We start from the raw sequence: 26,954 nt of genomic DNA on the forward strand, positions 1-26,954 counted from the left end.
AATTCATTACCATTACTAATTTACCATCACCAAATATTTGATTCTCATTCCGATTTTGATTTCCTTGTGTGAACCAAAAACACCATGAATTCTTTAGCCAAAATGCCCTCTCCCAATTGCAATAGCCAAGTGCTATTGTTGGGGAATTTATATACTTACAAATTATATCATAATATTATTAAATATAAAAATTTAATTAAAAATTACAAAAACAAAAAGTAAATAAAAAATAAAATTAATTTGACCATTAAATAGTAAACTAATATAATGGGACCAAAGGTACTTCTTTTTGTTTTCTATTCTATTATTCACACTTTAATTGAATTGTAGGATTTTAGATATCCAGATTGTAATTAATATAATTTTTTTTAAGACAAGGAATTTCAAGTAAGAATGAAACCAAAATATATTTTACATTTAATAACGCATTAACACTATTGAGATTTATATTTTTGAATATATTTCAAAATGTTATATTTTTACGATCATCAATTTTCAGTTAAAAATATAGTAATATTTTTAAAAAAATCCTAATATCACATGTTATTTGTAATATTTATTATTTTGATATTCAATTTTATTATTTATTAAACATATATTTACCTTTGTAAATTTTAAATTAAACATTATGTGCTTAAAATTTTCATTTTAGTAATTTTTAAAATATTTGTGCCATTTGATACATTTGTAGGAATTAGTAGTATTTTAAGATATAAAGTATTGCAATTAACCTAAAATATAAATATTATGTATGATATGACATGTCCAACATTGAACAAAGAAATAGTTGGATGGCATTTGGCATTTGCACAAAGGAACGAAAAAGGGGGATTGATATTATCAAGCAAGTAGACAAAAGAGGATTGATATTACTGGTCAATGATGGTGACTTTTTTGCAATGTCATTTTCAATTAATCAATCAGCAGTAATATTATATTTATCAGACCTTGAGATATTTTTGTCTAACATAATTACTAGTTCAAATATTTACGAGAGTAAATACCCAAATTGGTCCTCGACTTATGATTTTAACTAATAATATCCTTGACTTTCCAATTTTTACCCAATTTCATCCTCCGTTAGTCTCACCGTTTATTGACCATGAATACGAAGGACATATTGGTAATTTCATGTGCTCCCTACATTCTCTGATTTCCCTAAAGTGTGAGGTCATTAGAAGCCACCGCAAGGGCCATCAGAAACTCTGCCACGTACTCCTTTTTTGATTCCCCGGCGGGGCAGTCTCCGCTAGACCCCACAACCAGCACCTCGGCTCAGATGGTCAACAGCACCACCGCGTTCACCGTGAATCGCTGCTTCACCAGGACGAACGCGGCGTCGGCGGTGAATGCAAGCTGGGAGGCGACGATGAGAGAGGATGTGGAGACTGGGAGCTTCACGACACCATAGGTGTAGACGTAGTTGATTATGCCGAGCAGGACGCCCAGGGCCGCCGCAACAAAAATTATGTTCTGAGTAATCGTGAAAAAGCTTGCGGTTGTTGTTGTTGTTGTGTTGCGGCAGCGACGGCCGTAGTAAGCTGCTGCGAGTGGGATGAAAATGATGCGCTATCCGGCGGTGGGAATCCAAGTGGAGAACCATATTCTGTCGCCGTTGCGGATGAAGTAAACTCGGAGGAGGAGAGGGCCGCCACCGTTGCCGCCGATGTACATCATAATGCAGTTGAGGAAAAGGAATAGTCTCCTCCTCCTCCTCATGCTTCCCTTCCCTTCAGATGCTTCTATTTCTGAACTTTAATTTGAAGATTACACTTTAAACCATTCTTCTAGGGCTCCTTCTAAATCGTATAACCACCAGGTGAATGGAGAAGGCAGGGAGCACGTGAAATTACCACTCTGTCCTTCGAATTCACGGTCAACAAACGGTGAGACTAACCGAGGATGAAATTGGGTAAAAATTGGAAAGTCAAGGATGTTATTGGTTAAAATCATAAGTCGAGGACCAATTTGTCAATTTAGCTATAGTCGAGGGACCATTTTGGGTATTTACTCTATTTACAATCTTATCCTTACACACTGTTTTATTTTATTTGTTTATCAATTAAAATATTTTACTTTAATTTAAAAAAAAAAACTAAAAAAAAACTATGCTACATACCCATAATTTTAACACCCATAATTAATCTCTCTATAATAGGTTAAAATTTTAAGCATGAGTAAAAAAAAAAAAAAAAAAAAAAAAAAGAAGAGAAAATTAATGCATAAATTTCGCTGCATAATGAGTGATCAATCTGTAAGTGATAAAATTAAGAGTAATTAAGTTAAAATTATCTTGAAAGTTACATTGTGATGTGGATTTATTTTTTATTTTTTATTTTTAAAGTGGGAGAGTATTATAAAAAGAGTTAATACCACAAATGGTCCTCTAACTATTGGGGTAGTACTTCTTTTAGTCCTCGACTTTCAATTCGACCACAAATGGTCCTCTGACTTTCATTTTTGACCACAAATAGTCCTCTATTAAAATTTTTGTTAAATAGGTGTTAAATCTAGGGGTAATATCGTCAAATTGATTAATATTATTATGATTAATTCTTTTTTAGAATTATATGACAACATAATTAATTTCAAACATTAATAAACATTAAGTTAATAAATATAAAAATAAAATGGACGTGAGAACTTATATAAATGAACAAATTAAATAAAAATCCATAATTAATGTTCGCAATTTGTACTTGATTAATTATATTAATTCAACGGTAACAGCTTTCAGTTATGTCCCAAACAAAATGTTTGATCGATTAATGAAAAGTGAAAATTATTAATCGACCATGTATGAACAACCATGAAAATGATGAAAGCAAGATTTTTTTAAAAAAATCTTCCATTTTAGTCTGTTGGTTAAATTAAAATAGATAGCTCTAATATTAAATCTTAATTTTGTACGCATAATTACGAGAATAAAGTGTATTGTCTTTTTATTTATGAGTATTTATATTTGTTAATTGTTTCAATTATGCTTGTTGGTGAAAAATTATAAACATTTTTATTTTATGAACATTATATATATCAATTTGACGATAATACCCCTAGATTTAACACCTATTTAACAGAAATTTTAACAAAAGGACTATTTGTGGTCAAAAATGAAAGTCAGAGGACCATTTGTGGTCGAATTGAAAGTCGAGTACTAAAAGGAGTACTACCCCAATAGTCAGAGGACCATTTGTGATATTAACTCTTATAAAAATAAAGATAACTTTAGTATTTTTAATTAAAAAATAAAAGTAAAACTATATATAATATTACTTTAATTTAACAATTCAATATCTTTCCATTCCTACCTAATGTAAGGATTAAATTATTCCAAACCTTGTTTAAAGTTTAAATACAATAAAATAAATTACACTATTACATATCTTCTAAAAGTTATATAGATAAATATGCAAGTTTTATTTTATAAAGTATGGATCAATAAAAGTGTAAGCCTAAAATAATCAATCTAAAATATTATAAATTGCCAACCAATGTTTACTCATATGCGGGTATTGCCTTGGATGCCTGTAGGGCTACTATTGCGCAGTTTGCGAAGTGTGATGTTCATTTGGTACCTAGATCGTCTAATGTCTTAGCACATACTCTTGTGGCTTCGACCTTTTTGCATATTAGTACTATGTACTGGAATTTTATTCCCCCAAACTCTATTTATGCTTTATTGAATTAATCTAGCGGGTTGTTTTGCCTTCAAAAAAAAATATTATAAATTCAGGGAAATAGAAAATGTTTAAATGTTTAAATGCGAAATACCTTGTGGTCAAGCGGCATAACTGTGGCCCCTCCAAAGTGAGAGGTCACAGGTTATTGTGTCGTAAATTGTGTTTATATTATCAAATACATGTCACAGTAAACTTTGCCCACCCAATGGGTTTCCTTTCTTTATGCTTTATGTTTTAATGCTATCATACCACTTTACTTTATGTTTTAAGGCTATCATGTTTTGCATTATTGTGATACAGTGCTTTATAATGCTATCATTTTTTGCGTTGTTGTGATATTCTTTATTTAAAAATACTTATTAAAGTTTTTAAAAAGACTCATTTTTAATGGCTTACGTATTAAACAAGCTTTTTAAAATGTTTCAAACCAAGTCACGCTAATTGTAGGCAAGCTCGGTTTAGCCTGACCTATTTCCATCCCGAAACCAAAGTGTTCTTTCCCTTATTAAAAAAAACATAAATAAAAAAAAAAAAAGTTATTGCTGGGGTTAAAAATATAACTAAATATTTTGACCCTTGCGCCTGTATTTTTTTTCTCAAAACTAAAACCTTATAAAAAATTGTACTTAGATCAAAATGGCTCAATCCTATTGATTTAAGAGAGAGAGAGAGAGAGATAGAGAGAAGACCTCCAAAGTCCTGACAAACTTTTTGTTGTACTCAAATCAAACTTTTTGTTGTTAAGCACAGAAGAAACATCACTTAGGGTGCCAAACAGCAAAATATGAAAAATTATATATAGATGACAATGTGCATAAAACATTAAAACCACCTGACATGTAACATTGTTTGTATCAAATAACACCTTTATTGAAAGTTTGTAGCATTGGCTTCAAGTTGTATAGAACCCCTGCTGAGAATGCAACCCATAAAGTGCAGTTTCAGCTGCCCATGACAACAAGCCAATACTCTGCTAAACTTCGTACCATTCAATTAGAAATTATGGAAAATGCCATTCGAACCAAAAGGTGCTTCACCATGCAGCTGAGGGAAAAGGAGCAACCTCAATGTGCGCTTAGAGTAAGAACGCTTGCTGAGCACTTGGCAAACTTCTCAACTAGAACCTGTCCATTGTAGCAATCATAACAAAATCAAACCGGAAGTTAGTTTTTTTTTTCCCGCTTTAGTTTTCTTTTAGAAAAGAAGGAATAAACAAGAAATGCCTATTAGATAAACAGATAATCTTCACCTTCAAGAAACAAATGCAACAATTTTACTATGAACAAGTCAACTACTAGATGTATCAAACATGCTTAAGGGAAGGCAAGTATATGATAAATTGATAATTGAATACTTTTGACAGACACAAGCACACTCATTATGTTGCAAGGAATCATTTGGCATTCTAAGTTATTGTATTATTATGTCAAGAAAATTATCTCAGATTCTCAGTACAAAAGTGAGTTTATTTTTTGGTCCTCTTTATATTTAAATAATCACAAGCGCGCTCTATAATGTTATTAGGGATATACTGGTATTCTATGTCAAGGAAAATAAATCAATAACAGTGAGACTATAGTTACATATTCTTCTCAAGATGAAACTAACAGAAACTTAATGGTTCAACGCTTGAGAAACGGCGTATAACCTTGCTTACCATGTAACTTTCTCATAGACATCCTGAACTAAATTTCGGTCTAATGTTGATGACTCCTAAACTTTTGAAGTAGTAGTTTCTTCATGCTGACAGGTAGCGAATTTTAATTGAAAGTACAGTGAGATTTCTCCATTATGAGATCAAAGCATCACATAAATTATTCCATTTCATGTGACTTCATTTGTAACCTAAATTTTTTCTTGGTTGCAACATTTATGATCCTCTTGGAGTGTGCAAAAGTAAATTTAATTGGAGTTGTAAAGTCAATCACAAATCCAAAGCAATTACAGCTAGCTTTATCAGCAGGTCAACACACAAAGAACATAAATTTAGAATGGACTAAAAGCCAAACCCATCCAGATTATGTTTCAACCACCCTAACCACCAACTCATTCAGCTTCATTCCCGTAATTTGAATACCCAAATAATTTCCACCAAACTGAATGCCCACCACTAGGCCTATAAATTCCTAGATAATAAAGACTGAGAACATGATAATAACAGGAGGAGAAGATGTAAACTGTAACTTACTACAATATAAGTTGAAAATGATGACAATATCTGACATGTTGACGACATATTTAACATTAAAGTTAAATGAGAGGAGAATGATATTGCATTTACTAACTTCAACAACATAGAAAAGGTCCATGGTCAGTAATGTGAATGCTAAGAGATTCAGATACCATTTTTACATGTAGAAATAAACTATTTGAAATGGATTGAAAAAATGAGCTTGGGTTTCTAAGGATCACAAACCATTTACAAATGGTGGACTTTTCCACTATAACACAAAAAGCCCCTTCTAGATTCTCATGTTTACTCTCCTTAAAACGCTTTCAAGGTATTGATTATTAACAACCAAGATTGATAAGGGCGAAGATACATGTAGAATTGTAAATACATAAGTGACTGATTCTCTGTCATAGCATTTATAATGAAAGTGAAAAAGAGGCTGAGCCTAAGAAGTACAGAGTAAAATCGAGTTAATACCCAATTTAGCCGTGGACCATAATTTAGTCCTAAAAGTCTTTTTGTGCTTAATTGGGTCCTAAACTTTGATGGTATTACCTAATTGAGTCCTCAATTAGTAGAAATAATGACAAAATCGAGAAAAAACACTATTGTGGATAACTGAATTGGGTGAAACCACTATAGTTGTGGACTAAATTGGGTATTAATAGAGGGGAAATTATCAAGCTATCCTAATAGATGACTCAATTAGGTAAAACAATCATAACTGAACAAAAAGACATTAGGACTAAATCAAGAAAAATCACTATAGCATATACTAAATTGGGTATTAACTTTAGTAAAATCTAGCAACATTCAAGTGATGCTCTATGAATGATAGGACCACCCTATCAGCAAAGCAATTGCTTCAGTGAAATATTGGTGACAAACAAAACGAAATCTGGCTAGTGTCATTGTACCTGTCTATCATATGTTGTCAATTAAAGTACTTAAAGTAAACAAATACACACTTAAAAGACTTCACCATGATAACATAATCAGCAAATTCCAAAATCATAAAAACACCAAATTTAGAAAACATTTTAAGCTAAACACAGAAAACTCCGCATAAATGCATATTATCATAAAAAAAAACAATAGAGAAAGCGTGCCTGGTATAAAATTTTGAGAGCCGGCATTGATATTCCTCCTAAGAATCCGAGCCTCAGAATTAGACTCCGCCGACTCTATCAACTCCCTCAATCCCATATTCCCGACCTTCTCCACTTCCTTCTCCGCCTGCTTCTCTTCACCCTGCTTCTTCTTCATTGCCGTCTTAGCAGCGAGTCTCTCAAAATAATTCCCATATATGTACTCAGGATTGTACCCATTCTCATCGTCAAACAGAATGATATGGCCGTGCCACTCCCAGACGCGATAATCCGAGTCCTCGTCCTCGTGAAACCCTACGCATATGTGATGCTCGCCGATTGTCACGGCCTGGCCGGAATTGGGCTTGAGAGAGTCGGTGTTGCCGCTGTGGATTGTGCGGATGATCTCCTTCTCGAGCTTGGATTCTTCTCTGGCGAGCTGGGATTTGTAGGAGGGTTCGACGCCGTCGTTGTCGTCGTCGTCTTCGTCATCATCGGGGTCGTCTTTATGGTCGGAGAGGAGGTTGTTGAGGAGGAGGTCTTCGAGGGATTTGGCGGAGAGCAAAGCAGGGTTTGGAGGCGGTGAAGGGCGGATTTGGAGCCTGCCCATTAGGGATTGGAGGAGGAGGTTGTCGAAATTAGGAGTGGTGTTGAAGGAGGAATTCATGGTGGCGGGTCGGCCACAGCGATGGTGGGATTGCAGGGGTTTAGGGGGTTTGGGGTTTTGGGGCTTCCACAAAAAAAGAGGAAAATGGGAGTTGAGACTTATTTTGCTCTCGAGTAGAGATAATGTATACTATAGCGTGAGAGAATTAGAGAACAAATAGAAATATTTTTCGTCCATAAATTATAATGCAATCGTAAAATTTATTCTTAATTGTTGATCATATTTATTTTTTGTCCCTTTATCAATAAAATATTAGAGACGAAAATTAAATATTTAGTATAACTCATAGACGAAAATTGAGCACGAAATGACGAAAAGTGCAACGCTAATAATAACTTATGGACGAAAAATGAGCGTAACCCGCACTTGGAGACGAATTCTACCGTTACCCTATAACTTATGGACAAAAAGTATAATTTTGTTAAAATTAATTTACATAGTACACTTGATTTCAAAAAATGTATGTGTCAATATTTTTTTTTTAAACAAAAACATTTTAGTTATTTTGTTTTGTTATCATTCATCATTATTATAAATCATATTTATCTTTATGAACTAAACATATCCATGCTAAATCAATTGGAAATATACTATATGCATTTTCACTTTTTATACTGCCAACTTTTATTTACACACAAAATCTTGATGTAGACATTTGTATTGAGACCCACATTAAAAAAACAGTTTATCCACATCAAAGAGTAAATTTGAGGGAGTAAGATTTATGAATACATGTAGTAGAACTCAAATCAACTCAAAATAATCATTGATAGTGTAAAATACTCTCATATATTCGTATTTAAATATGCAATTGTATAATTTATGATATTGTCGTTCGGGAAATCAAGACCACCGGTCGGAGGATCATGAGAATAAGTATTCTATCGTGAAAATGGGAAATGTCCCATTGTATAAGCATTTGGCGTGATATTTATAGGAGAGTGGGAATGACACATGTCGAAAGTCGGCATGTACACCGCATGTTATTCATGCACTAGGCGGATTGAGGGTCCAAGGTGAGGCGTCCACATGTGGTGGGATACCTAATTAGCCAATAGCTACCAGACTCGGATTAAGTGTTACTGTTAGCATACATGTTTAAGGGCTATCTCTTGGGTTCGGGACCGAGCACAAAAAGGTAAGAACATAAGCTTCTCCAGCCAATGAGGGAAATAATCCCGCCTATATTTTGAATATCATGTGAGAGATAACTCAAATCTTGAAATTATTATTATTATTATTATTATCTTTTAGATTTTTATGTCTAATTAAATTATTATAATTAATAAAATGGACAATTTTACACCTTTATTTTTAAAAATCAGCCATTTTTTATTCGAAGTCTTATATCCAATGTCAAAACACAATTTTCAATCCTTTTGAAAGAAGCAAATAGAAAAGTTTGATTAGATTAGATTATTAGAAGAAGAAAATAGGAAAAAACACATCCTACCGGTTCTGACGTTGACGGTTCCTTATAGTTGCTTTTTATTTTATATTTTATTCATATTTTTTCTGACTTGATCATCCATTAGATATTTAGATCTGGTTCATAATTATACTTTTTCTCACCGTTCTCTTTCTCACTCGTTCGTTTACGATCCGGTATGCTCAGACCATTGTTTGCTTCATTTCCATAATAATAATAATAATTATTATTTCTTTCAATTTCAGTTTTAGATTTCTTCATGCTCGAACACTCGATCCTAAGTTATTCATCTTCAATTTTCATTTTTGGGTTTTTAAATTTTTTTTCCAGGGTCAATTATTCTACTTAATCATTATTAGCTGGATATCTGAGAAATCAAATGGCCGCTGCGCCCGCTAGAGCTCGAGCAGATTACGATTATCTCATCAAGCTTCTCTTGATCGGCGACAGTGGTACGTTTTTTTTTTTTTTTTTTTTTTTTTTTTTTTTTTTTTTTTTTTTTTTTTTAATTATTTTATTTTTAATAAATAAATTTAATACGGAGTACATACAAATGTGTGTGTATTACCCGTTTCTTTTATTTAAAAAAATAAATTTTATACAGTATCCTCTTCATCCTCATTATTGGTATTTTTTTTTTCCTAATATGGTGTGGGTAATTCTGGTGTTGGTTTGCCAAGTTTGGTTGTTATCGTTTTCACTTTTCACGCGGTTTTGCGTTGTCGTTACTCGTTATTGAAGAGTTAGTTCACCAATTTGATGATTAATGAGCATCTGGATCCATTTGTTTCTTCTTTGGGGAGTGATTTTAAAGTTAGTGTCACCTGGGGGATTTTTCTGGATAATTGAGTGCAAATGCACGTGTCTTGAGGAGTTTGGGTTTAGTGTCTGAGAAAAGAAGTGTCTTTGATGCTTGCAGACTTGAGAGTGTATAGTAGTATAAGTAGTAAGGTATCTGTTCAACACTTGAAAACTTATTTTAGCTTTATTTTTGGGGTATATAAAAAAAACTTAGCCTTTCAAAAAAAAAATTTAGTATAGCTGATGTGGATTTTGTACATTGAATTTCGTTCAAGAATAAACATGCATGGTTTTATGAGTTTGGGGCATGTAATTGTAACCATATTCACTCTTTACTCCTAAAGTCCTTAGTACTCTCTTGTCTCATTTTATTAGTCATATTTACTATTCATTGGTTAAACTAATCTTTTTTTTAAAAAAATTTTTGATTCTTTTCTTTAATATATATTTTTTTGTGTTTAATAGTATTTTAAATGTGATGTTTGAATATATAAATTTTATATACTAATACTAAACTTAATAGTATGAAAAATTGAATTGTAAATAACTTCAGTCAAGTTTTGTCAACTAAACCAGACATATAAAAAGGGCTAGATGGAGTATAACAAGTTTAGTTTTTATTTATTTATTTTTTTAGCTCACATTTCCTCTATCTGTATCCTATGCTAAACAAAAATGTTATATGGAGAGCTTTATTTTATATTCTTGAGCATAGTGTTTTTTTTTCATAAGTGGATAGTTATTAAATTAATGACACAGTGAACCTAAAGGATTCAATGGAATGTGAAACTAAGATGCATATATCTGAGATTTATAATAAGTAGCTTTGAATTCTAAAAAGCACCAACTAGGGATCTTCCAAAAAGATTGCAACAAAATAAGATTTACATAACTAGCTGTAAAAAAGATCAAGATTAACTCATACTGTTCTTCAAGGTCCCAAAACATAATTGTGCTTCTTGTGACTGTAGCTTGTTCCCATGAGTCTACATGGAGGGTCTGGTAGTGACCATTAACTGTTGAATGATTAAAATTAGAAGAAAATTTTAAGAGTAGCAATGTTTTAAAACTTAATGAAAGAGAAAAGGAAAAATTTACTTCCTCAAGACCCAAATCATATATGAAGTATCATGTTTTATTTTTAGAGTTATATTAACTAAACTATAAGTTGAAATTTGGATCTCTTTGATTAAGTCTTAGATATTCTGCAAATTATGTAAAAGAAGCACTTTCTGATTAAATCATAGGTTTCTAAGTTTATTTAAAAAAAAAAAAAAAAACTATTATGAGGAGTTGTCGGTCTATATTTTTATTGTTTTTAAAAATTATTTACTCATTTCCCATTTTGTATTTGAATTTTCAGGTGTGGGTAAGAGTTGCCTTCTTTTGCGTTTCTCAGATGGTTCTTTCACCACCAGTTTTATTACCACTATTGGGTATTTATTTTCATACTTATTCACTTTTTTTCATTCAATTTTGTGCTGCTTCTTGCTCGAACTTAGAGGATATATTTATGCACCAAAATCCAAGAGTGAAGAGTAAATGCTAATTATCAAAATGTAAAATTCCTTTTGAGCAACAGGAAAAACTATGTTAAATAATCCATAGAAAGTTACTGAGGGTATATATATTAAAACATAAAAAAGAGAGTATTTTGATTTCAGATGTTTCTTCCCCGCAAACTGATTCTGAAGTTAAACATTTCTTACAGCATTGATTTCAAGATAAGGACCATAGAGCTTGATGGAAAACGGATCAAACTTCAAATCTGGGATACTGCTGGTCAGGAGCGGTTCCGAACAATTACCACAGGTAAGCATGTACTCACTTTTGTTCCTCTTTATTAACATCTAACTAAGGTACTGCTTTATCTCCTACATTTTAATTCAACACTTCTCCTTTTGTATCATCTAAATGGAGTTGCAAAGTGGAAACTGTTACTAGAAAAGATAATTTAAGCAGCAGTTGTTTTGAGCTAATATTGAAGACAAACTCTTCTTTATATGATTGGTNTTTTTTTTTTTTTTTTTTTTTTTTTTTTTTTTTTTTTTTTTTTTTTTTTTTTTTTTTTTTTTTTTTTTTAATTATTTTATTTTTAATAAATAAATTTAATACGGAGTACATACAAATGTGTGTGTATTACCCGTTTCTTTTATTTAAAAAAATAAATTTTATACAGTATCCTCTTCATCCTCATTATTGGTATTTTTTTTTTCCTAATATGGTGTGGGTAATTCTGGTGTTGGTTTGCCAAGTTTGGTTGTTATCGTTTTCACTTTTCACGCGGTTTTGCGTTGTCGTTACTCGTTATTGAAGAGTTAGTTCACCAATTTGATGATTAATGAGCATCTGGATCCATTTGTTTCTTCTTTGGGGAGTGATTTTAAAGTTAGTGTCACCTGGGGGATTTTTCTGGATAATTGAGTGCAAATGCACGTGTCTTGAGGAGTTTGGGTTTAGTGTCTGAGAAAAGAAGTGTCTTTGATGCTTGCAGACTTGAGAGTGTATAGTAGTATAAGTAGTAAGGTATCTGTTCAACACTTGAAAACTTATTTTAGCTTTATTTTTGGGGTATATAAAAAAAACTTAGCCTTTCAAAAAAAAAATTTAGTATAGCTGATGTGGATTTTGTACATTGAATTTCGTTCAAGAATAAACATGCATGGTTTTATGAGTTTGGGGCATGTAATTGTAACCATATTCACTCTTTACTCCTAAAGTCCTTAGTACTCTCTTGTCTCATTTTATTAGTCATATTTACTATTCATTGGTTAAACTAATCTTTTTTTTAAAAAAATTTTTGATTCTTTTCTTTAATATATATTTTTTTGTGTTTAATAGTATTTTAAATGTGATGTTTGAATATATAAATTTTATATACTAATACTAAACTTAATAGTATGAAAAATTGAATTGTAAATAACTTCAGTCAAGTTTTGTCAACTAAACCAGACATATAAAAAGGGCTAGATGGAGTATAACAAGTTTAGTTTTTATTTATTTATTTTTTTAGCTCACATTTCCTCTATCTGTATCCTATGCTAAACAAAAATGTTATATGGAGAGCTTTATTTTATATTCTTGAGCATAGTGTTTTTTTTTCATAAGTGGATAGTTATTAAATTAATGACACAGTGAACCTAAAGGATTCAATGGAATGTGAAACTAAGATGCATATATCTGAGATTTATAATAAGTAGCTTTGAATTCTAAAAAGCACCAACTAGGGATCTTCCAAAAAGATTGCAACAAAATAAGATTTACATAACTAGCTGTAAAAAAGATCAAGATTAACTCATACTGTTCTTCAAGGTCCCAAAACATAATTGTGCTTCTTGTGACTGTAGCTTGTTCCCATGAGTCTACATGGAGGGTCTGGTAGTGACCATTAACTGTTGAATGATTAAAATTAGAAGAAAATTTTAAGAGTAGCAATGTTTTAAAACTTAATGAAAGAGAAAAGGAAAAATTTACTTCCTCAAGACCCAAATCATATATGAAGTATCATGTTTTATTTTTAGAGTTATATTAACTAAACTATAAGTTGAAATTTGGATCTCTTTGATTAAGTCTTAGATATTCTGCAAATTATGTAAAAGAAGCACTTTCTGATTAAATCATAGGTTTCTAAGTTTATTTAAAAAAAAAAAAAAAAACTATTATGAGGAGTTGTCGGTCTATATTTTTATTGTTTTTAAAAATTATTTACTCATTTCCCATTTTGTATTTGAATTTTCAGGTGTGGGTAAGAGTTGCCTTCTTTTGCGTTTCTCAGATGGTTCTTTCACCACCAGTTTTATTACCACTATTGGGTATTTATTTTCATACTTATTCACTTTTTTTCATTCAATTTTGTGCTGCTTCTTGCTCGAACTTAGAGGATATATTTATGCACCAAAATCCAAGAGTGAAGAGTAAATGCTAATTATCAAAATGTAAAATTCCTTTTGAGCAACAGGAAAAACTATGTTAAATAATCCATAGAAAGTTACTGAGGGTATATATATTAAAACATAAAAAAGAGAGTATTTTGATTTCAGATGTTTCTTCCCCGCAAACTGATTCTGAAGTTAAACATTTCTTACAGCATTGATTTCAAGATAAGGACCATAGAGCTTGATGGAAAACGGATCAAACTTCAAATCTGGGATACTGCTGGTCAGGAGCGGTTCCGAACAATTACCACAGGTAAGCATGTACTCACTTTTGTTCCTCTTTATTAACATCTAACTAAGGTACTGCTTTATCTCCTACATTTTAATTCAACACTTCTCCTTTTGTATCATCTAAATGGAGTTGCAAAGTGGAAACTGTTACTAGAAAAGATAATTTAAGCAGCAGTTGTTTTGAGCTAATATTGAAGACAAACTCTTCTTTATATGATTGGTTGCTTTTACATTCCTTACCATTCAAGTATTCGCTATGTCACGTCACCGTTGAACATATGTTTGTAGTAAAAAAGAAAAAGAAAAAAAAAAAACTCCGTAGTAGTAGTAAATACATAAATCAATCAATCTATCAATCAATCAATTTTAGTGATTATATGTGTGTGTATGCATGTCTTTTGCATGGGCTAGAACAAAGATGTAACTGAGGTATTGGCATCAATGCATATTTGATCTGTAAAAGGACTCAAAATGTTCATTCTCTGAGTAGAGAGAGAGAGAGACATAGAGAGGCCCTTCTGCTGATACGATATTACATGATGGACTACCATTCCCTTGTTTGTTTCAAATGATTTTGGATACTGCAACTAATATAAGTGAGTGAGGGCTATCATTTGTGGTTATAATATATAATTTGAAAAATGAGCCGTGTGTCATTTGATGACCAAAGGTAACTTTCCTATTGGAGTTCAAAAGGGTACCTTGAATTCGGTTTACGGTTTAATAAACTATGGTGTATGGAGTACCTTCTTATTGAAGTTGTGTATATTCTCTGCGGTATATCTTTGGGTTTTTTTTTTTAATGGTGAGATTTCCATTTCTACCTTTCGGAAGAAAAAAGAGAGTGAAAGCGTCCTCACTCCTCAGTACTTGTGTTTTATTTTCGGTGATAAATAAGTCAGCAAGTGCTTGAGATATGTGGGCTGCTTATTAATTTTAGTTATTCTGGAAGTTCTTTTGTATTCCCTATGGAAAAAAAAAATTAAAATTCTAGGCTTAGTTGAGTTGAATTGGGTTACTTTACATCTCTCACGAATCACCACGGTTTTCTCTTTTATCTGCTAGGCTAACTTTTTTTCTTTTATTTAACTGTTTGCCATCTTCTCATTGTATTTTTTCTCATATACAGCTTACTATCGTGGGGCCATGGGCATTTTGCTGGTCTATGATGTGACTGACGAGTCATCTTTTAACAGTAATTTACACCCTATGCTCTCAATTCATTTTGATTCTTGAATTTCAAATCTCTTGTATGTGTTAGCCCATAGTTCAATTATGTACCTTATGAATGATCTTTTAATCTCTTGCAAACTTTTTCCTTTCCATATCCTCCCTTCTCCAAAATTTTGTTAAGTTATTTGATTGACTTCTAATTGTTCTAATTACTGGAATTTTTGCATGCTTAGACATCAGGAACTGGATTCGAAACATTGAGCAGCATGCTTCAGATAACGTCAATAAAGTACTTGTCGGAAACAAGGCTGACATGGATGAAAGCAAAAGGGTGGTGCACCATTTCCTTGATTAAGTTTAACATGCATATGTTCATGACATCATACACACACGTTTTTCGTGATGCATATGTTTTTCAAGTCATTGCTTGCCCTTTGCTATTCTATGAACCTGACACATACCTTCCTTTTCTAGGCTGTTCCTACTTCCAAGGGTCAAGCATTAGCTGATGAATATGGAATCAAATTCTTTGAGACAGTGAGTATTACGAATTATTGCTGCTGGTGGCATTGAGTTATTGTTGATAGTATTAGCTCTTAAATCCCGTTGCCAATTTCATGTAGAGTGCGAAGACCAATATGAATGTTGAGGAAGTTTTCTTTTCAATAGCTAGGGATATAAAGCATAGACTTGCCGAGACTGACTCAAAGGCTGAGGTACTAAATAGCTTCCATAATTTCATTTTTGCCTCACTCCTATTATTCCCACTTCTTGAATTTATCAGTGTGACTTTGCCTAATCGATTGTCACCAGTCTTGCTGCATTTATTTTCTTTACCATGAAATGCAAGCAATGGGAAATTAACCGGGAGCTCTCTCTCTCTCTCTCTAACACTCTCATGGATGTGCACTCAAAATTTTCTTGTTTTTCTCTTTGGGCAATACTCTGTCATACTTTTTTGCCGTGTTTCTAAGAGATTTGTATAATGTTCCTAATCTTTTACTCAAAACGTTTCCAGCCTCAGACGATTAAGATTAATCAAGCAGATCAGGCAGACGGGGTGGCTACTGCTGCTCAAAAATCAGCTTGCTGTGGTTCTTAAGCAACTTGCTAGCATGGAAGATAGGATGGTAGGTGGGGGGTACATCCTCAGGGTGACCTTTGTCATGGGAGGGAACTAATCTTATTTGACATTTAAACAGAACAAATTCTCGTATTTTTTATTTAGCACCAAATTGTTTTGGATATCAAACATTATCATTATGTGGCAGATGTTAACTTTTGGGGAAGTATATTGATAGTATATAATATAGTTATATAAAGCTGGGTTACAGTTCTTTTTGGGTTCTTTTGTGCTATAATGATTCATCAGAATGGTGCAATTTTGATGAAATTCACAGCAATTTGACTTTAAAATAGTTGAAGACTAATGTGGTTATAGGCTAACTCTACCTGAATGTTATACATGCGTCGGTCCAGTCATGTATATGAGGCCGTATGGTGCACGGAAAATTATACCATGAAACCAAGGTTTATATTATAAAATAGATTATTGATAATTGTTTATTTTTTAGTATACTAAATGTTTATTTTAATATGTTATAAATTTATTTTTAAGTAATATACTAAAAATAAATATTCAGAAAATGAATTTCTTATTATATTATAATATGGACCATGATTCACAATTTGGGTTGCGTGAGTTTGGGACTAGATATTATTTACCTTTTTATTTTAGGCCATGCTCACATCCTTAATTTTACAACTCACAAATCAACCACTCCATGGAGTGGTTAATTTGTGAGTGAACAAACTAGGGTATTAGCATTTTTTTTCTTTTATTTTTATGTATTTGTTTAAAGTTTGGCCAAAATTGCTCGTCCCATAGCTTTTCCATGCCATGCATTCCTTCACCAAATCCGTCACCCACAACCTCTTTCTACTGTTCCTTCGCCATCATACAAGAGGCATCCCACCAGTCTACGATAGTGAGTTGCATCAACCAAGGAACCTATACTATCTGCCTGTAGCTTGTGGTTTTGCTCAATGGAAAAGTTACTGGGGCGTACAACTCAATTAGTTCCTAAGCAATAGATTATGAACAAAAATACAAAATCAAACATTGACAGTCACAGTATAAGAGTTACATCCAATGTAAAGGACTTCTTGTAAACACTAGGCATTAGTCCTACTTAATCCGCTGTTGAGTCACCATAATTTACCCCTTTATTATTCTGTCGAGCTAAAGTATGAGAACACTAGGGGCGAAGAAATTTCGTCTTTTGTGGGCAAGTCAGGCTAGAGATAAAGTTAGGCTGGAGATATTCCTTGCAAAATTGGAGATTTGATCAGAGAACCCGCACCATGGTCGCCTCTCTCTCTCTCTCTTAGATGATTTACGCGAAGATAACAAACACAGCAGTATGAAATAAAAAATAAAAAAAATCATCAATTTGTGCCATGAAAGAAGAGGGGAGGTCTAGGCGGGGCTTCCCTCCTGAGGAATAAAATTAAGCCATGTCTAAAATCCTCAACCGACCGTCATAATTTACATCCACCAAATGCAATTTACATCAACAAAAATTTACCCAATTTGGCTAGGAAAAGGAGCTTGCAGTAGTTCTGGTAGCTCATGCACAACTTGATGATTAATCCTGCAAAATTTAAAAAAAAACATCCATGTTAAGAACAACTCATTCTTCTTTACCAGGACAACAACAAGGTCAAAGAAGTAAAAGAACATGGACCTCATGATCACTATTGGGTGTTTTACCTGAGCTTTACATGATTTAACAATAATTTAAATACAATTTACTTACACTAGTACTAAATAATATGCTAAGTGCTAATTTCAGCACTGTGCTCCTATGCTACTCACAGAATATCCTGCAAAGCTCACAGAAACAGAGAGCAATCTTAACACTGCTCAAAGAGAGTCGACACTTTGTTCAAAATAAGTTGAAATTCAATTTCTCCTATTAAATAAACATACTGGACAACCACACAAGTGTTGAAATTGATTTGCAATTCTTCATTTCAAATGAATGTTCTGTCTTTAAACAGGCAGAAACTTTACTAACTGGGGAAGAACAATTATGGCACAGAAAATAAAGCTACAAGCACAATTTTGCAAAGAGAGAACATTTTTGCATACAATCATGGGAGCATACATTAAAGACCAAATGCAGTGACTATGCAGGGAGCATTCTATTCTGGGCTGGATGGATTATCCATCCAATCAATTCCGTAACTTTAGTTATCCCCACTTTGATATGCTCCAGAATTCATGGAAATTTCAGTTATTTAACATACCTCACTTTTTACTGTCACTACTTCAAGACAATAGTTTTCCTTCATCCTTCGCATATATCCTCTGAAGTTCACGTGTAGCAGCTAGAAAGGATTCTGAGGATAAAGAAAGAGCTTACTAATAGATGAAAAGCACAAACCATTTATATATACCATGAGAAAGGTATTTGAAGTATAACAAAAATAAGCGATCACCGAACCTTTCCAAATACGAAAAGATTTTTGGTTAATAGGTGATCCACTGATTGTCTGGATAACTTCAAACAGCAAATCCTGACGTGTATTCCTGAGCTCTTGAACAATCCCATAAATTGTCTTCCCATTCTCAAAGTAAATGTGATTATTTGGGTGTTTTGTTTTACAACCAGCATGACGCTCAAACTCATATGCATTAATTGTCTACAGCATAAACAAGTATAGAACATCAATAAACAAACAATGGACATGAATCCTGATTTAAAAAAAAAAAAAAAAAATTGATAACTGATCAACCTTGGAGAAGATACAGGACTGACAGCCACAGAGATAACCGGTACCCTTTATAATGCCACGAAGCTCCTTCTACCATGTAATGAAAGACTCTTGTCAATCAATGAAATATCAATTTGAAGAACTGATTAGAAGTAAAATATACCTCCCGTGACCATGCAATGTACTTGACAGGAACTCCATCAAATATACCAGTTGACAGTAAACTCCTAACATTTGAAGGGAAGCTGTTTGGAGCAGGCTTTTTATTTGCTTTTTGCTCATCCTTCTTAGTAACAGCTCCACCACTTGCAGAAATTAGGGAAGCATTTGTAAGTTTATCAGCATTAGATTCAACCAACCCCTTTTCACACGGGTTTTCTGATCTTTTGCCAGATGACTGAGCCATCAATAAGTCATAGCTAGATAAGAGCCTACCGGATGCATTAACATCATCATCATTGTCAAATCCACCAAACGAAATGATATTGCCCTCTCTTCCAAAAGAGTGACCCATTGACACATTATTGCTGTCAACTTCGTTATATGTTTGCATTAGTGAAATTGCACTTTCATTTACCCTGCCATAACAGTTAGCCATTAATGCAGTGGAGTCAGTTGTCTTATTGAAGTTTTGACCCAGTGGTGTATTGCTGCTATCATCATTCCTAAATGACTGACCCATGAATGCAGGACTATTATCCTTGATTGAGTTACCTACTGAAATGGAGTTACTGTCATCTCTGCTGAAGGTTTGACCATGTGTTGCAATGCTTGTATCATCCTTATCAAAAGAATGATTAACTGATAAATAACAATCTCTCTCCTTGAAGCTGTGGCTACCTGTCAGTTCATTGGCGTTCATTTTGTTAAGAGGTTGACTCATGGATATAAAACTACTATCTTCCCTATTAAAAGTGTCTCCCAGTGGCATCACATTGTCATCTACTCTATTGAAAGATAGTCCCATGGATACTGTGGTGCCATCTACCTTGCAAAATCCATGATCTGTTGGCACAGTACTGTTAACTCCCATGGTATAGTTATCAACCATTGTCACAGGCATAAATTTATCAGTATCCTTCACCTGGCTGACTTTAACTTTTCTAATTCCTCCATAGTTTAGGCTCAACCGAGGATCCTCCAGGCCCTCAGCTATCGATAAACCAAATGAAGAATCAGTTCCAAAGGAATCCTCCACCGACTTTCTAGCCATACTCCTGCCGCCAAAGCCAATTGACATAACATTCCTATCATCATAATTAACAGGTCTTCCAATATCACCATCTAAAAGCCTCTCACTGTACTGCCCTGGTAGGGAGTGGAAACTGGAAGCATTCATCCAAGGTGAGATGTTGGAATTTAAAAGTGCAGTAAATGAATGGTTGTTTGTCACATCAAAGGCTTGTTTCTTGTTGGGGAGTAACTCTGGCTCAATGCCATCCATGAACCACTGATGGGAACGCTTTGGCTCAACTGTCGAATTATTGTAAGCCATTGCAGGATCACTTATATAGATCACTCTGTAAGAGAGACGTCCTTATTGCACAACAAAAAATTAACTAGTCACTATCACAGTTTAGATGCTATTCAAATTAAACGACTGATTCTCAAATTCTATAAGGAAATCATGAATTTTTAACTTATTCCAGAAGTAACCTAATTACAGTAGCAGGGAAGGGAAAATTTCATATTGTAATGCACAATGTCACACCACATAAACTTCTCTTGAGTGCTCATTAACATCACTTTGGAGCCTCAGCTCATGAATTAACTTTGCATGAGACATAACATGACATGATATTAAAATATAAAAAACAGAAGACATGAGCATGCCAATTTAGAATAATATACACACAGACATAGGCACAAAAACAAACTAAATTTTATTATTTTCGCAAACTTAAGTTCATTTCACGTAAAATTGAAAATTGAGGGGAAAATAATAAAACACTGAATCAATGAATAAATTCTCCAAACACTTGTTATTGAGTGATTCACCCTCAAATTCCCTAGGAAGAAACTATCTGAATGTTCTCTCCATCATACCAAAACTTAGCAAATTGGACTAACTCTCAAACATAAAGGATTTTCCCTCAAATTCCCTAGGGACAAAACTTCCTGAAAGTTTGTGTCTCTATCACGGACCACCTCTTCTGCCAGAACTCTTCCATAACGAACTATAATTTCAGATGTTAATATCTTTCCAGACAGAATCATAAAGGAAGAGCTAGAGGGTCAAATTTAGGCCTAGAAGGTCAACAAGTCAACTACAGACAGAGAGATCAGATCACCATGTGAGTACAGATTCAAAGATATGAAATAAGATCTGCAACATCTTTGAAAATGCAACAATGCTGCATTCTCTGCTTCTCAAACTTCTCCTCCATGCCCATTGATCCAAGGGATTTTTATTATTAGAGAGATGAGTTTGTCAACTTCTGAATAAATTTTATTTCGCCATGTCTATATCCATGTCCGAGGCATGGAGCTTGTCAGCATGTCAGATAGGCAGATAACTCATCGCACTCCATTGGCTACACCCAGCCTTCCTAGCTTGAAATCTTAGGCAATAGAATCCATTTATTCAAATTTAAAGAGCCTAAAATGGGACTAAAAAGTGAATTGGGTTAACAATAAAAACATCGTAACACTTTCAATCATTTAATAATGTGAATGCACAGTTATTTACATCTACCAAAGCTAGGCAGATAGATAGACTCCTTTCCCGCTGCTAAGGGAAAGCAAGAAAAAAAATGATTGTTTTTTAACCAGCGCCCTCTTTTGGGTATGCAGGTACTAAGAGTCCTCTCACTACCAACCAGCAGACATCATCTGGCTGGGTCTTGCTAGTATCAACAACGAGGAAGAAATAACCAAATGGAAACAGCAACTCACTATGGCTCTTGGCCCAGACAACGTCCTAGGCGTAGGGGAGATCGGAGCAACAGGGAACGCCTAGACGACGTTTAACCGCTTATAAATTTGGGCTGCAGTAAGTAGATCGAGAGGTTGTTCCGCCCCTTGTCCCCGAATAAGGGGAATTTTTTCTCAAAAAATCTTGCTCCAATCTGACCTAGCTGGCGAGCGATCCCAGTTCGCGATGCTAGTCTATGCCCAAGAACTCTTTAGACTTGGGAGTAAGAACAAAGGCAGGCTTGATATAGTTGAAACTTGCAAGTTCTAACCCATTGACTTTTAGATATAACAGACCATTCAAAGCCCTTCCCAGAAACAACCTAATTTAAAGTTGAGAGCATCCTCCTTCCATAGACACTAAAATGCTGCAGAAGTGTGTAGCAATGTGCACGGTATCTTCCTTCCATCATTGAATTCAAGAACACTTGGAATGTGGATCCTAACCAAAGACCAACTTGTTGATTTCGTGCGCTTATGTAGTGGTTTATAAACAAAATTCAAAATTAAAAGTTTGGTGTTAATCCCAATTGGGCCAATTCCCTCCAATTCTCACAAAAGAATATAGCATCTGGCAATCAAAATGTAAATATTAACACATTCTTATTATAAGTTGATAGAAAAGTCCAATTTCAGTAATCAAATTTCAAACCTCTAGAACTTTTAAGCATATTTTACAAAGTAACCTTAGCAGTTTTCTTCTAAAACAATCATCCATCCCCAATTCTAATAGCATCCAAACTACAATAGAGGTTACAACTATTGCTACGTTCTTTTAATAGCTCAACAATTTCACTTTCCCTAGTAGTTTCAAAGTGTAGCATTTTTTGGAACAAAACACACAAAAAAAAAAACAAAAAAACAAAAACAAACAAACAAACAAACAAACAAAACAAAACAAAAGAAGGCAAAATTTGCCCCGTTGCTTACTTCAGCTTTTGATAAATGCAATATTCAATTCAAGGAACTTCATTCAAGGCCGACAGTTAATTAAATTATTCATTTGCGGGGAAAAAACACTAACTAAATCTCAATTCAACAGCGAACAAATAGCATTAACTGACAGAAACATTCCAAAACGCTATAAAATAGGACGAAGATTGTAGAACCCTAACCTTACTTAACAAAGAGCTCGGAATTCAATGTTATACGCAGACATATACGCAAACGCAACGAGAATGCACATGTACTTGTCGGCGAGGCGGTTCCCGGTACCGGAAAAAACTTTGATCTCGAAATTTCAGGAGTTAACCGGCGAGGAAGTGAAGGCCATGCGAGTGTACGGACAGTGAAGAGTGAGAGATTTTACGGTGCAAAAGGAGATATATATACGATGGTGGACTGCACCTTGGCGGATCAATGGCGTGAGATCTCACGCGTACACGAGGATCGAGTTGGGTTCATCTGCCCTAATTCAATGATGACGATAAAGATGGATTGGATTAGTAAGGGGCCCACAGATCAGGTGGGTTGCATGGACCCACATAAATGATGCCTTCACGGCTTCACCTAAAATTGAAATCCGATTGTGGGCCATTGAAGCACGCTTGGGCTTTCAACGGCATAGGCCCACTTCTTAAATTGTCAACATGATAGACCCACCTCTAGTTGTTTGGCAAATTATTGTGTGGACCATGGTCCACACATCTTTATGGACCATAATAAAATGTACATTTTTAATGTACTAAATGTACATTATTTTTGTACTGAATGTACATTATTTTTATACTAAATGTACATTATTTGATAGTATGGTTCACACAGGTGTGTGGACCATGGTCCACACAATAATGATTGTAATTGTTTGTATCCAATTGTTGTATTATGCATAAGGGTCCACCTTACATTATGGATTCTAGTAAAAAATTATGTGTTTGTAATTAATATATTATGTGTTTTCAATTTATTTATAGGCGCATAATTTGTAAATTACAAACACATATAATATATTAACTGCTGCACATGCATAATCTAAAAAGACGTTTTGGTATTTTCCTGGAAATTTAAAATGTGAGGAAATTATTCCACGGTGCAATATTTAACTTATGAAAATTGGGGTCAATGGAAATCACATTCTATTATATTAATGAAAGTAAATCCCACCTAGGGTAGACATATGATTTTTTTCCGCTAGCAGAATCTACCAAACTTTTTCAATTATATATTTATCATTTTATCCTTTTTGGAGTTAAGTTAAAAGTCTCATATAAATATAAAAAATTTGTGTCTCCAGGTAATTTAGTTGTTATGTTTGAGATTTTAACAGATGGAAAAGTACCAAATGACTTCTAAATGTCTATAAACGCGAAAAACTTGAATTGTATATATATTCAAAATTTAAAGTGTATCAGTTACAAGTAATATGTATCAAACGAGAAAGGGTACAATCTCTGTGTAGAACTCGTATGATTCTGTACTAGAAGTATGCCTATTGGAAGTGTGCCGAATTCGGAGTATGTCAAATTCGAAGTGTGCTGAGTTCAGAGTAAGATCATAGTATTTATTAAGTTCGAAATGTATATTATGATCTTAAATATTTGCATCAAATATTATGATCCAATTTATTAACATTTCAAACTTATAAATATTATTGATCTTAAATATTCATTATGCCAAATCAATTGCTAATTTAATTTTTAATGGGTTAGTCTGTCAATCTTTATTGTTGATTGCAAAATTCTCATTGATTGCGATATTTTGGCTACTACAATTATAGTGAATTACGCAATAACAATAATAACCCAAACACGTTAAATGGAATTGATTGGCTGTCGTGATTAATTATGATCATTCTTTCTTATAGTTTAGAATTAGAATTTGCAAGAACAAACAATCCCTCACGACACGTTTCATTTATGAAAAATAATTAATGAGAAGGAGTTGAATTTAAATCTTATTGAAAAGAGATTATAATAAGTATGGTACAAGGAAATATTATTTTGATAAAGATTCCAAAATAATATTTGAAAGAAACAAATAATTAAATTACGTAAATATGATATTCAAGTAAATTGGGCTCGCTTAAAACCAAAATTTTTAGAACTAACTAATCTTGGAGACCTGCAGACTATCTACACCTTAATTATTTCTTATATATATCTCCGGTGTGTGATCGGATCGGAGAAGAAGGCCGGAATTGAAGTATGGGGGTTGGCATGCGTAGCAGTGATTTCACCCTTCCCATTCTACTATTGGCAATGGAGGTATCCTCAGACATGGGTGGATCTTTGCGGAAAAGGGCGAGACCCATGTCACGTAGTGATGGCCATGGTGTCTCACGTGCTGAAGCTGCTCCAGTTCATCGCTATTCTCTCGGTATCCATGATTTCTTGGTCGCCACCTTTCTATTTCTGGCTGCTTTTCTTCTCCGGCCAGTTGCTCAACTTGAGGGTATACCAATTGTTGGTGTGAGGTTTGGGAAGAACATTCCCTGGGTGACACAGTTTCTATTCGGAGTAATTAAGGATCCCCAGTATGTTGGCAGCATTTTAAGCCTTGGAGCTAGGTAGATGAACTATACGTTACTTTATATATTTTAAAATATATGTTCTTCTTTTATATTATATTAAAATATATATTGGTCTCATTATTTTATATTTATTAGGTACATTATGGAGTTGGAACGAAAAAGAAAAAAGAGAAAGCAAGCACTTTGTTTAATTATAACATCGTATGCTACAATTACTTTGACCAAAACATATTACTATAATATATTTATAAAGAACCTTGTATGACTTCACTTTTTAGAGGACATGAATGGATGAGAGAAGTCTTGAATATAATGGACATCCTATTCGATGCGTAAATGCATTTAGAATGGACTCTGCTTTGCTTAAGCAATTATGTGAAGATTTATATTCAAAATATGGATTACAATCTACTAGGAATATGTCAGTTGTGGAGAAAGTTGTATATTTATATACACAATTGTTATGGGTGCTTCAAATAGAGATGTTGGAGAGCGATTTCAACGTTCTGGTGAAACAATAAGTAGGGCATTTCATGAAGTCTTGGAAGCAATTAGCGATAGGAATAGCGGATACAAAGGCCTTGCACGTGATATCATACGACCAAATGATCCTATATTTCAATCTATATTGTCTTGCATTTCTAATGATGCACGATACAGGTCATATTTCAAGGTAAAATGTGACCAATTTATTATTATTATTATTATTATTATTATTATTAAGATTGATTATCTAATATATATATATATATATATATATATATATGATTGTATTGGATGTATTGATGGTACTCATATAGCAGCGTGCATCCCTGAGGTTGATCAATTGCGATATAGTTCAGAGGGAGAAAAGGAATTCGTACTTTCAATGTTATGGCATCGTGTGACTTTGATATGTGTTTCACTTTTATATCTGTTGGATGGAAAAGGATCCGCACATGATACACGTGTATTTGTTCATGCGATTAATACACCATCAATGAACTTTCCTAAGCCGCCACAAGGTATCATATTCGTATTACTTTAACTCTAATAAAAATCATATAATTTTATTCCTTATAAAAATTTAGTGTTTTATTTTTTTAAGAAGATATTATTTCGTGGATAAAGGATATCCAGATAAACAAGGATATTTGATACTGTATCCAAGAATAAGGTATCATCAATCTCAAATTGAACAAGAGCCGCCAACTAATGCTCAATAAGCATTCAATCGTGCACATTCTTCTCTTCGAAGTTGTATTGAGAGGCCGTTTGGAGTATTGAAGAAGAGATGGAAGATACTTGCTCAAATGCCACAGTTTAGTGTGGATGGAGACCCAAATTGATGTTATTATGGCCACATTTGCACTACATAATTATATTCGAAAGAATTCACAAGATAACATGATGTTTAATGTGCTTGAGCAGCATCCAAATTACATACTGCCCGATGAACTTCAAGTAGTAATATCACCATCAATGAAAATTAAAGTCAGACCTCTATTGAGATGAAGGAGATTCGCAACAATATTGCTACTTCATTATGGGATGCTAGATCATGATTTGCTAGTAGTTTTATTTCAAAATGTTAAATTTTAATATGTAAACAAACCAATTTAAATTTTATGAAGAT

General features: G+C 33.5%; 4 protein-coding genes and 1 long non-coding RNA gene across 13 annotated transcripts; 3 read left to right on the plus strand and 2 right to left on the minus strand.

The window, feature by feature from the left end:
- Positions 1-4,377: 4,377 nt before the first annotated feature.
- On the minus strand, positions 4,378-7,695 carry LOC116005578. The gene is made up of 2 exons (XM_031245806.1): positions 6,963-7,695; positions 4,378-4,804 (listed from the first exon to the last, which is right to left on the minus strand). Exons 1-2 carry the CDS (start codon positions 7,606-7,608, stop codon positions 4,794-4,796), a joined length of 657 nt encoding a protein of 218 aa, XP_031101666.1. The 5' UTR covers positions 7,609-7,695; the 3' UTR covers positions 4,378-4,793.
- Positions 7,696-9,055: 1,360 nt separating this feature from the next.
- LOC116005508 (ras-related protein RABE1c-like) lies at positions 9,056-16,515 on the plus strand. The gene is made up of 9 exons (XM_031245715.1): positions 9,056-9,213; positions 9,368-9,489; positions 11,202-11,274; positions 11,550-11,650; positions 15,134-15,199; positions 15,411-15,508; positions 15,652-15,714; positions 15,801-15,893; positions 16,196-16,515. Exons 2-9 carry the CDS (start codon positions 9,417-9,419, stop codon positions 16,277-16,279), a joined length of 651 nt encoding a protein of 216 aa, XP_031101575.1. The 5' UTR covers positions 9,056-9,213; positions 9,368-9,416; the 3' UTR covers positions 16,280-16,515.
- A 535-nt stretch (positions 16,516-17,050) lies between these two features.
- Positions 17,051-23,335, minus strand: LOC116006551. Of its 7 annotated transcripts, none has more exons than XR_004095157.1 (8): positions 22,986-23,334; positions 19,121-20,493; positions 18,979-19,047; positions 18,687-18,885; positions 18,490-18,582; positions 17,997-18,063; positions 17,766-17,831; positions 17,051-17,260 (listed from the first exon to the last, which is right to left on the minus strand). XR_004095157.1 is itself a non-coding variant. In XM_031246975.1 (7 exons), the coding sequence occupies exons 3-6, from the start codon at positions 20,450-20,452 to the stop codon at positions 18,512-18,514; spliced, it is 1,671 nt and encodes a 556-aa protein (XP_031102835.1). In that variant the 5' UTR covers positions 20,453-20,493; positions 21,853-22,312; positions 22,986-23,335; the 3' UTR covers positions 17,585-17,831; positions 18,490-18,511. The 7 variants fall into 7 exon arrangements, 3 of the variants coding, with proteins under 3 accessions (XP_031102835.1, XP_031102837.1, XP_031102834.1); XR_004095158.1 differs by lacking the exon at positions 17,051-17,260 and adding an exon at positions 17,276-17,563; XR_004095156.1 differs by lacking the exon at positions 17,997-18,063 and having other exon boundaries at positions 22,986-23,333.
- A 1,562-nt stretch (positions 23,336-24,897) lies between these two features.
- LOC116006088 lies at positions 24,898-25,629 on the plus strand. 2 transcript variants are annotated; one of them, XM_031246355.1, is made up of 2 exons: positions 24,900-25,375; positions 25,475-25,629. In XM_031246355.1, exons 1-2 carry the CDS (start codon positions 25,014-25,016, stop codon positions 25,602-25,604), a joined length of 492 nt encoding a protein of 163 aa, XP_031102215.1. In that variant the 5' UTR covers positions 24,900-25,013; the 3' UTR covers positions 25,605-25,629. The 2 variants fall into 2 exon arrangements, with proteins under 2 accessions (XP_031102216.1, XP_031102215.1); XM_031246356.1 differs by lacking the exon at positions 25,475-25,629 and having other exon boundaries at positions 24,898-25,466.
- A 13-nt stretch (positions 25,630-25,642) lies between these two features.
- Positions 25,643-26,834, plus strand: LOC116006090. Of its 2 annotated transcripts, XR_004095045.1 has the most exons (3): positions 25,643-26,012; positions 26,143-26,343; positions 26,450-26,834. It is a non-coding gene; the product is annotated as an uncharacterized LOC116006090 (long non-coding RNA). The 2 variants fall into 2 exon arrangements; XR_004095044.1 differs by having other exon boundaries at positions 25,643-26,343.
- Positions 26,835-26,954: the final 120 nt, after the last annotated feature.

The sequence above is a fragment of the Ipomoea triloba genome, chromosome 15, assembly GCF_003576645.1.
Source record: "Ipomoea triloba cultivar NCNSP0323 chromosome 15, ASM357664v1".
NCBI classification, from domain to species: Eukaryota; Viridiplantae; Streptophyta; class Magnoliopsida; order Solanales; family Convolvulaceae; genus Ipomoea; species Ipomoea triloba.

Bases quoted from the DNA above. Each gene is read 5' to 3' on its own strand.
- LOC116006088 (XM_031246355.1), top strand. From the start codon at position 25,014: ATGGGGGTTGGCATGCGTAGCAGTGATTTCACCCTTCCCATTCTACTA. The intron at 25,376-25,474 runs GTAGATGAACTA...TATATTTATTAG, and splicing joins ATTTTAAGCCTTGGAGCTAG to GTACATTATGGAGTTGGAAC.
- LOC116005578 (XM_031245806.1), bottom strand. From the start codon at position 7,608: ATGAATTCCTCCTTCAACACCACTCCTAATTTCGACAACCTCCTCCTC.
- LOC116006551 (XM_031246975.1), bottom strand. From the start codon at position 20,452: ATGGCTTACAATAATTCGACAGTTGAGCCAAAGCGTTCCCATCAGTGG. The intron at 19,048-19,120 runs GTATATTTTACT...ATTACATGGTAG, and splicing joins ACATTGCATGGTCACGGGAG to AAGGAGCTTCGTGGCATTAT. The intron at 18,583-18,686 runs GTTCGGTGATCG...CTTTATCCTCAG, and splicing joins ATCTTTTCGTATTTGGAAAG to AATCCTTTCTAGCTGCTACA.
- LOC116005508 (XM_031245715.1), top strand. From the start codon at position 9,417: ATGGCCGCTGCGCCCGCTAGAGCTCGAGCAGATTACGATTATCTCATC. The intron at 15,509-15,651 runs GTGGTGCACCAT...TTCCTTTTCTAG, and splicing joins ACATGGATGAAAGCAAAAGG to GCTGTTCCTACTTCCAAGGG. The intron at 15,894-16,195 runs GTACTAAATAGC...AAACGTTTCCAG, and splicing joins AGACTGACTCAAAGGCTGAG to CCTCAGACGATTAAGATTAA.